The 10,284-nt window shown below is 50.3% G+C and overlaps 1 protein-coding gene across 3 annotated transcripts; it reads right to left on the bottom strand.

The window, feature by feature from the left end:
* Nucleotides 1-739: 739 nt before the first annotated feature.
* TMEM106A (transmembrane protein 106A) lies at nucleotides 740-10,164 on the bottom strand. Of its 3 annotated transcripts, XM_040617328.1 has the most exons (8): nucleotides 9,298-9,386; nucleotides 8,436-8,666; nucleotides 7,319-7,382; nucleotides 6,712-6,871; nucleotides 5,473-5,613; nucleotides 4,344-4,387; nucleotides 3,673-3,726; nucleotides 740-1,656 (listed from the first exon to the last, which is right to left on the bottom strand). In XM_040617328.1, exons 2-8 carry the CDS (start codon nucleotides 8,647-8,649, stop codon nucleotides 1,536-1,538), a joined length of 798 nt encoding a protein of 265 aa, XP_040473262.1. In that variant the 5' UTR covers nucleotides 8,650-8,666; nucleotides 9,298-9,386; the 3' UTR covers nucleotides 740-1,535. The 3 variants fall into 3 exon arrangements, with proteins under 3 accessions (XP_040473262.1, XP_040473263.1, XP_040473264.1); XM_040617329.1 differs by having other exon boundaries at nucleotides 8,436-10,164; XM_040617330.1 differs by lacking the exons at nucleotides 740-1,656; nucleotides 3,673-3,726; nucleotides 4,344-4,387; nucleotides 5,473-5,613 and adding an exon at nucleotides 5,624-5,994.
* Nucleotides 10,165-10,284: the final 120 nt, after the last annotated feature.

A 10,284-nucleotide genomic window follows, 5' to 3' on the forward strand; every position in this document is an offset into this window, starting at 1 on the left:
ATCACAGCTGGCACAGCTACCCCATCCAGCCTCTGCCCCCCAGCACGGTGAGTCTCGGCTGCACATCTCTCCCCCCAGCTTCCCCAGGAGCAGGTACCGGGGCACAGCTGGAACAGCTGCAGCAGAGGGACCCACCAGCCGGGCAGATGCAGAAGGCACCGCAGAGTCCCGACACGCAGGGAGGCTGCTGGAGCGGGACACGGAGCTTCTCCATCCCTGCTCCAGGGAGAAAGCCGATAGCTACTGCTCCAGCCTCTTGGGATGGAGGGGGCCATGAGGAGCAGCCCTGCAACAGCCCCGGGAGATGTGCTGGCCTGGGAAGCGCGTTTTGGGGTAGGAGCAGAGACTGTCTCCAATAGTCCAACTATTCCAATGCCCTGGCTCCATCCTTCAGTGGGACCAACACAAGAACATGCTGAACCGCTGAGAAAAGATTTCAGTCCAGCAACTCCCAGGCTCTTATTTGACCATCTGGGATGCACCAGGCAGCTCCTAAACTGCAACCCAAGGGGTAACTCTTAACCTCGCTCATGTGGGGGGATCCCACTGCCACCCTCAGAGGAGAGAAGGCTGCTGAGGCTGCTCCTCCTGTAAAGTGTTGGGTAATTCTGCAGCTTTAGACAAAAACAACCAAAAAACCCCCCACCAAACCGATACACGACACCCTCCCCCCCCCAAACCAGCTGTTTCCTGACATTGGTGTAAACTGAGCTCTTCCCATTACAGGTGAACTTTCCCGTGCTTCTTCACATTTAAAACGTTAAATGCCAAAGCTTACAGGGGAACGATACAACAAACAGCATGTGCTGGCCACCAACCACCATCCAACCAGGAAAGCAGCAATCTTTTTCGTCCACGGTACGAAATGCATTTTCTTCTCATCAAAATGGATATCATTAAGGAACAGTTAGTGGATGAGCATGTTTTTAAAAATACGTATATACAAAAATGCCTATTCTCCCTTGTAATACGGGACAGCTTAAAACAGCAGTCACCCAAGAGCCTCTCTCACAAGGTGTTTTGGCATGACACGCAGTAGTTTTTCGTAAGACTCAGAGACACGGATACAGCAGTCCTGTTTCTTGCTCTTATCTGCAGGTTGTGCAAGTTTCATTCGATGCGGTGGTGCAGATGTGATCCAGCCAGAAAGCCTCAGCATAGTCCTTCTTTTGCAAGTTATGAAATACTCAGAAGTGCCAAATTACACGAGGAGGAAACAACTAGTCAGCCTAATTGGGTGCTGCCTCTGAAGTAGCAGTGAAAGCCGCTGGGATCGGGCACGGAGACACAGCCCAGGCACTGGGCACCCTGCTGAAGCATCAGCTATGGTGAGGCCAGTGAAAAGAGCCAGCTGCAATCTGAAGGCAGCAGGTCCAAGATAATGCCAAGTATGTTCCCATCTTCACCCGAGAGATGCAAGTGTTATCCAGGAAACACGGAACCTCCTCTGTTGAGAAGCCCAGAAGTTTGTCTCCCTACAGCTCTCCTTCGTGGTGGAATCCACTGCGCCCCAAAGGTCTGCCAGCCTGGCCCTGTCACGGGAGGAGATGGTACAAAGGGGGAGGTAGCGTGGCATTCCCCCGGCAGTCCACGTACTGGTAGTCTTCAAAAGCCAGCTGCTCCGAATGACACAGGTATGTGCAGGTCAGGGTCCCCCTGTGAGGGAAAAGCAGAGCACACAGGGTGGGCGGAGTGTTTATGGGGAAGAACCTGGGGGAAGGGCAACAAGGGAGGCATCATGGTGGGAGTCTGTTACAGACCACCCAAGCAGGGCAAACAGGCAGGCAAAATATTAAAATATTCTATGAGCAGCTGGGAAACACCTCACCATCGCTAGCCCTTGTTCTCGCGGGGGACTTCAACTTACCAGGTGTCTGCTGGAAATACAACACAGCAGAAAGGAAAACACTCTAGAAGGTTCCTGCAGTGTGCAGAAGAGAATTGCCTGACACAGCAGGTGAGCCAGCTAGGGGAGGTGCCCACTGGATCTGTTGTTTGCCAACAGAGGACCTCAGGGGGTGCAGAGGAGCCAGCAGTGTGCCCAGGTGGCCAAGGTGACCAAGAGCATCCTGGCTTGTATCACAAACAGCGTGGCCAGCAGGACTAAGGCAGTGATCATCCCCCTGTGCTCGGCACTGGTGAGGCTGCACCTTGAGCCCTGTTTGGTTTTGTGCCCCTTGCTACAAGAAAGGCATTGAGGTGCTGGAGCGTGTCCACAGAAGAGCGATGAAGCTGGTGAAGGGTCTAGAGAACAAGTCCTGTGAGGAGCAGCTGAGGGCACTGGGGGTGCTGAGCCTGGAGAAAAGGCGGCTGAGGGGCGACCTCCTCACTCCCTACAACTACCTGAGAGGAGGTTGCAGTGAGGTGGGGTCGGTCTCCTCTCCTGAGTAACAAGTGATAGGACAAGAGGAAACAGCCTCAAGTTGCGCCAGGGGAGGTTTAGGTTGGATATTGGGAAAAACTTCATGGAAAGGGTGGCCCAGCACTGGGACAGGCTGCCCAGGGACGTAGTGGGGTCACCATCCCTGGGGGAGTTTAAAAAACAGGTAGATGCGGCACTTGGGGACACGGGTTAGTAGTGGGCTTGGCAGGGCTAGGGTAACGGTTGGACTCGATCTTAAAGGTCTTTTCCAACCTGAATGATTCTGTGATTCCTGAAGGAATCTGTGACAGACTCTGTGACAACAGCCTGCAGATGGTGAACCTACAGGTCCATCTTCCAAGAGCAGGCTCACAACCTGGAGTCCATCACCCCATATGCACAGGGAGATCCACCTGGCGAGCACAGGCTACATTAAAAGACAATTTCTGCTGCAGGGTTTTCCAGAGTGGCTTAAACTCAGCTAATGAGGACCACTCTCATTTCATGGCTGCATGGAGGCGTTCTAGTGCTGCTGTACCTCCTCCTATGAGCTTCACCATCTTGTACCCTGGGTTTAGCTCTAAATCAGGCCAGAAGCTGTCCCAGCAGGAGCTGTATGACAAAAACTGCAGTTATGCTCCTTCCTAGCAGAGAGGAACAGCTGTAGAGGACTGAAGGCTGTGGGTTGATTAGCATTGATAACATGCAGTAGATAGCCCAGTGCAAGGCCACAGCTACATATTACTAAGGCCAATCAACCCACTGCCTTCATTCCTCTACAAAGAGCCAACCTCAACTGCTTTCCCAGCAGGGGCTGTCATACCCTAAAGCACGGTCAAGCTGAACACTGTCATCTGGTCCGTCCCCTGAACGGATAACAGGACGCGCACCAGAGCCTGCTTTGTCCTGCTTTGCTCTCAGAACACTTGGAGACAACCATCCGCACATCTGCAGAGTCCAGGCATGAGTCTGCCCCCAGCACCACGATGCAGGCAGGCGTAACCAAACCAGCCAGTACTTCTAGTCCTGGACCGAAAAATTGCTTCCGACAGCTACAACCAGTATTCCAGAATAAAGTTTGCCAGGCCAGCTTGCCTTAAACAACAGTGACAGGGGATTTCTCAGGGTAGCAACAGCCTTGAAGAGTTATCTGCTCCTCACACCCCAGCACACCTGTCTGGGTAACAGCACATTTACGCTGTAGGCAGTCCTGGTCTTGAAGAGTGACAGCAGACCTTCTTGAAGGGAGTCAAGAAATAATGTAGGTGACACAAATGTTAGCTACAGCTCTGAACCCAGGCATCACTTACTGTATATGCAGCAGAACGTTGTGAACTTTGACTTTTGTCCAGGTGCAAACGTTACTGCAGGAGAAAAAGAGAGAGTCAGTTCCCCAGGAGCTGCCTGCACCACTCATCTCCTCTCCTCAACTACTCCACTGCTTCTCCAAAAAGGTCTGTCTTTGCAATATTCTGACAACCGCTATGTAGGCAAAGTTCTTCAAGCACACCAGCGGCTATGAAAAATGTATCTAGAAAACATGTTTTCCTGGTGTAACTGTGGATTTACTAAGCACAGCCCTTGTAAACGTGCAATGCACCACCCTGTCCGCACAAAAGCTTTGGCTGCTGTGAACTTCACACGGTTTGCTGGCCATTTGCAGAGAAATGCAGTTTGTACAAGGTACTCAGCTGCTCACTAACAGAGCATTTAAAGATGACAACCTCGACTTCAAATATCATCACTTATCAAAATGTATGGAAAACTACATTGCTGAACCAACAGTAAGCTGAGAATAGCAATATATAGAAAAGGAAATTAGTTTTAAATGGGTGTGCCACACATATCCAGATAGCTTCACACATTAAACTGGGAAGGACACACTCCTCTTTACAGACAGGACCAGCACAAGGAATTTACTCAGGAAAAGCCTATAAGCATCACTTACTAACCAAGGGAAGAAATATTCAAGAATACTCACTAGGTGTTGTCATCCAATATCCTGCTGGCCACCATATAATAGATCTGCAAATGCGAACAGGAGAGAAAGCACATTTAACTGGTAATGTATAGTTATATTTGCAATGTATATGCTATTACATTTAAATAATACTTTTAATCCGTATTTTCCCTGGTAGCACATTTTCATACACACACTACTAGTACACTTGTGTGAGCCTTTTCTTAAAGTCTGTTCCCTGTGGTTAATCCCTATATTGTGGATAAAATAAGCAATGCATCATTTACCAGACATGTTGAGTACCTGAAAATCACGAGACTTGGAATGCAACTTATTATTTGCACACTGCTGGCTAGCACTAGGCCTGCTATTTTTTCCTCAGTAAAAAAAAACAAGAAAAGAAATTCTATTCTGTTCCACTCTTTACAGCACACCAATTTCCTTGGTATTTCAAGTCCTATAAAGCCATCCATTAGACAAACGGGAGGGGGAAATAAGAAAGTCAAGATTTAGGGTAGACCTAGGCTCATGTTTTCACAGGCCTATAATTCAAAAGGAGTTACATCAGAAGAATTAAGACGGGAAAACGACCTTTCAGGACACATCCTGCAGGAAGTACGCATGAGCTAGAGTTACATTAGGACACAATTCCAAGAGCTGAAGTAGGGAAAGCAGGACTCAAAATTAGGTATCTGAACCTGAAATTCAAGATCTAGCCTAAAAATTGTTTTTAACAGTAGATAAGAAAATAGATTCAGAAATTTTAGATCTAAAAAGGCCTCAAAAAGGCCACCCAGGCTACATGCCTGACCTTTACACAAAGGATGGATCAGCTGTGCTCAAACCCCACCAGGGTTCTGTCTAACCTGGTTTTAAGCTTGCCAGCATTTTAAAGCAAGGATGCAACCCAGCCTGCTACCCAAAGAGCGAGCAGATGCTCCTCACCCAGGAACGCATTAACTTCAAACTCAGCAACACGTAAATTCTTACAACACCCCTTCCCCAAGTGGGATGTGGAAGCTGCATGGGGAAAAGCTTTGGGTATTTGCAGGCAGATGACAAAAGAGAGGATGAAGTGTGCAAGGAGCACCTCCCTGTCCAGGACGTCCAGATGAGTTTAGGAGAAAAGACAAGGAACAGCAGAGCTCACCTGGCCGCTCTGCAAAGGGCTCATGTTCAGCAGGGTTTTCATGGTAGTCTTCCCTACCACTATGGACTGGTGCAAAACCTCTACGTCTAGTTGCACAACAGTGACCACGTAGAAGTTGTCATTAGTTATGTTCAGCACGTTCTAGGGAGAGAAACAAAAAAAAAACCCAATGCAAACCACAATTCACAAAACCAAACATATAGCAGGGCTATATGTTCCTGTTGCAAAGCTACTTTAAATATATCCCTGCTATGAGCTCACAGCAACGCTGGGCCACGTTGTCCCTTTCACATCCTCAGCCATACGTCCAGCCTGGCCACAGAGGCACATGCTCCGCAGCGTCTCCCAGGACAGTCCAAGGGGGACAACCAAGCAGCTCAAGGATGCAAAAGGATTCCCAGAACTCATCGCAGCGCTGCATTTACACAGCCCCTTCAGCCACTTGGTGCGACTTGCTTGTTTGCAGCCAGCCCAGCCGCACCTCTGATGCTGTAACATGCTCCAGACGCTGATTCCAAGCAGCTGGAAAGCAGACTGCGATGGTGGGAATGGCAAGACTAACTCCAGACAGTGACCAGTCAGGTAGCCTGCTGTCCTGGTTTCAGCTGGGATGGAGTTAACTTTCTTCTCAGTAGCCAGTGCAGTGTGGGGTTTTGGCTGTGATGTGAGAACAATGCTGATAACCGCACCGACGTTTTTAGTTGTTGCTGGGTGATGTTTATACTAAATCAAGGACTTTTTGGTTCCCTGGGCCCTGCCAGCAAGAGGGCTGGAGGGAACTGGGAGGGGACACAGCCAGGACAGGTGACTCAAGGTAGCCAAAGGGATATTCCATACCGTATGGCGTCATGCTGGGTATATAAACTGGGGGAAGAAGGAAGGGGGGGGGACATCTGGCACTATGGCATTTCCCAATTAACCGTTACGTGTGACGGAGCCCTGCTGCCCTGGGGGTGGCCGAGCACCTGCTGCCCATGGGAAGCGGTGAATGAATTCCTTGCTTTGCTTTGCTTGCGTGCGCAGCTTTTGCTTTACCTGTTAAATTGCTCTTATCTCAACCCCGGAGTTTTACATTCCGATCCTCCCCCCCATCCCTCTGGGTGAGGGGCAGTGAGTGAGAGGCTGCGTGGGGCTGGGTTGCCAGCCGGGGTTAAACCACAACACGCGCACATGGAGCGGCACAGGCGATAAGCAGGGAGCCCTTCAGATCCACGCTTTGACTGCGAGCTGAGCGCTTACCGTCATGTTGAGAAATATACTGGTGGTGGTGGCATTAAAGCCAATGGAGGAGGCGTTCAGCCCTGCAGGCAGCACAGCGATGGAGCGAGGAAACAGGAAGAAAATACTGAGAGATGTTGTCAGCAGGCAAATCATCACAGCAAGGCACACATAGAGCTTCCTGCAAAACACCACCAGGGCCACCTGGTTTATCACCAGCACCACCAGCTGATAAACCATTCTCTTGGTTTATCAGCTGCAAGCACCTGCAGTCCTGCTCCAGCTCCAAGGGAAAAAGATGATAAAAGCTTGGGTGCCAGAAAACTGGGATGGGTTTGAGCAGAACTATTTGCCAATTAAAAAAAAAAAAAAAAAAAAAAATCACAGCAGAAGCAAGGTAAGAGTCACACACACTGACACGTCACGTCACAGTACAAATCGCTAAGACCCCCAACAACCCCACACAGAAGGCTGTCCACCACCTGCTATTTCTGAAAAGATATGGGAAACACCAAACTTACCGCAAGACAGAGCACAAAGAGCATAACACCAGAAGACTGGGGCTTTCTTTCACATGCAGAAGAAATATTCAAAAGATGAGAAAAGAGGAAAGTTTAACAGGACTTACGTCCGTCTAGGCCTCAGTCTCTGGTCACCGTACGGAATCAGAGCCACCAGCTGCTTCTCTTGCTCTGAAGGAGGTGGCAGCAGATTAGAGACCACATTAAGCACAGAAGTAAATAAAGCAAATTGCACGGCAGGACATTGCACAGCAGCCTGGTGTCCATCTGCACTCATTTCACAAGCGATATTGCCCAATTAGAAGGCAAGCGTGACACAACTAAGATTTCGGTTTTGTTGCGGATTGTCTTCAAGTTTTACTGAATCTTTCTATATTTCGTGTTTGTTTGTGAAACAGTTAACTACAGGGACAGCTTGATTTTAAGAAGCCAGGCTTTACGTTAGCATTATGTTAACACTTATTAACCAATGATGTATGGGTTCTTGTGCTACTTGTCATTTGAAGCTGTGTAACTTGAAGCCCTTGCTCTCTAGACCATAACCAGAGCACCTGGGTTCTACTGGGTATAGGATGAGTTATTGGACCACTTGTGGCGAGGCAGACATCCAGCAGTCCAACTTGGCAACTAAACTTCGCTCTAAGGTGTGCCCAAGTGAACTACCTTCATTATAACACTAAAGAACACACCCGCAGGTTAAGGAGACCCTTGCCCAGGTGACGACACTTCCTCTGCGCAAGCGTAGCAACAGAAGAGGGTGACCCAGCAGATATTGTAATTATATACGAATCACTAAGCAATCATTGGAACCGGGAGTGTACAACCTTGTAACTTTTGTGTATAAATGTAAGGGCGAAATCTGCATAGGTGTGCTTGATTTGTGGAGATGCCACCCAGCACCCGGCGGTGCAATGAAGGAACGCCTGCTTCTTAATACTGCATTGGTGTCAAGAGGTTGGATTCCTGATTTTGGTGACAGTTTGAGCATTTCAATCTCTGGGCAGAAACAACCAGGGTGGGCATCGAGTAATCCCCCTAGGAAAAGCACTACCTGCCCTCCCACACACAGAAGTCACAGGTGAGCTGGAGGTACCAGGACAGGACATTCCTAGACTAGATACGATAAAGACCAACTAGTTCAACCAAGTTCTCTAGGCAAAGAGAGACGTACCCACCTCAGAAGGCTGAAAAAGCACCAACACGGCACACAGAAGATTCACCTACCCCTGGGGATCCTTCCTGTTCCCTGACACGTTGGACAGTTGACGCAGCCGCGACGTGCAATGCCCTCGCAGGGTCCACAGGACAGAGCGGAGTCATTGATACTGGCGTAACTGCCGATTTCATCTCCAGCATCCAGCTGCCCGGGTAAGATCAGCTTGCCTTCGTTCTCCTTTTGGGCAGGTGTTTTCCACAACAGCGAAAGTTTTCCACCCATGGTTGAAAGAATTCTCACTAGGTGTCCAACGCAAAAATACGTTCAGAAAATTGCCTCTGTGAAGCAGCCTCCAAGAGCAGCACCATCAGCATTTGTAGCAGATCACAAGTGCCTTAACATTTAGGAAGTTCTTGAAGCACAGCTCCGAAGTTTCTGCAAGTGACTCTCTTAAAACCATTTATCTTCCAGACACCCCGGTTGCAGCAGTGTCTGAGTATGCCACTCTAAGGAACTGCGCACCAGGTTTTTTGTCTCATAGCATTCCGTGAGAGAGGGGAACACTGACTCAAAGCTCCTGAAGGTTTCGAGATGACAACATAACCTGCAACTGCCAAGTTCTTGGCTGGTTGTTATTCACCTCCATCCAACAGGGAACTCGCCTGCACATCCAGGCCTTGACATTCCCAACCCAGCACAGTGTTCCTGACAGCAACAGTAGCCCGACTAAGATCAGAGAGTGCTCAAACAGAATAGAAGAGTAGATAAACTATCTTTATATGCTATAATTTATTTTTTTTAAAGTTAGAAATACAGTTGAACTCACTTTGCCAGGCTCAAGGTTTTTTACATCAGCTCTAGCAACCCTCCCAAAAGCATTAATACCAAGCTGAGAAAAAGCAACGGATGTTTCACGAAATAGTTTCCTACCTGCGCCAGCCTCTCCCCGGGGCAGCCTTGTTTCAGCAACTCGGTGGCAGGACGTTCAGCTTCGATAAACAGCAACTTCTGCGTTTGCCCCCAGGGGCTTTGCATCAATAACCCCTCGGGTTCTGTTACAAGACACACCGGCGATGGGAATCCTCGCCTGGCAGCAGGGAACCACGGCGGCAGCTGCGGAGCACGGGGCTCATTCCACAGCCCACAAACCTGGGGGCCGATTCTGCTCGCTGACCACACAACAACCAGGAGCAACCACCGGGATCTCCTTCCCTTAAGGGAGGAGGGCACGGGCGCAGCTCCGCTCCTTCAGCCCTGGAAGGCCACGGAGGGACCCGTCAGCAAGCAGGACTATGAAATTCTGCAAGACGCTGCTCGGAGGCTCGAGGTAATTCAGTGCTCCCCACCCTCTGGCAGCCGGCGGAGGGGAAGGGAAGGACAAAGATGGCTGAAGGAGCTGGGTTTGCTACCACGGGAAGGCCTCCCTACGTGGTACGGCCAGTCCCCACCGCTGCAGCCCCCCCGAGGGCCCCAGGAGCTGCAGTTCTACCTCCGCTCTGTTAATGTTTACCAGCTCGTCGGAAACAAGCAGCTGGAAGGAGTGGCAGCCCTGGAAGGAGTGGCAGCCTTTTCGCAGAACTTGGGACAACCACCACAAAAGCTGGCAAAGTCACATCGGAAAGACCCAGCGGAAGGCAGTGGGTGGCGAAGGTTAACCCCTTCAGGCACGGCCCTTCGGCACTCTTCCACGTTCACCATAACCCCCACCGCTGCCCCGCGAGGTCTGCAAGGGGAAGCAGAACCCAACGGCTGCGACGAGCCCCAGTTCCAAGAGGGACCAGCACCCCACCAGCTCCACCCGTTTGCAGCTGCCTCCCGGGGCCCTGCCCCTCGCACCCCCTTGGCCCCACCGCCTGAGCCCCTCCGGCCACCCCAGCTTACCGGGCCCCCACCGCAGGCAGCAGCCGAGAGGAACCG

This window comes from Falco naumanni, chromosome 18 (genome assembly GCF_017639655.2).
Source record: "Falco naumanni isolate bFalNau1 chromosome 18, bFalNau1.pat, whole genome shotgun sequence".
NCBI classification, from domain to species: domain Eukaryota; kingdom Metazoa; phylum Chordata; class Aves; order Falconiformes; family Falconidae; genus Falco; species Falco naumanni.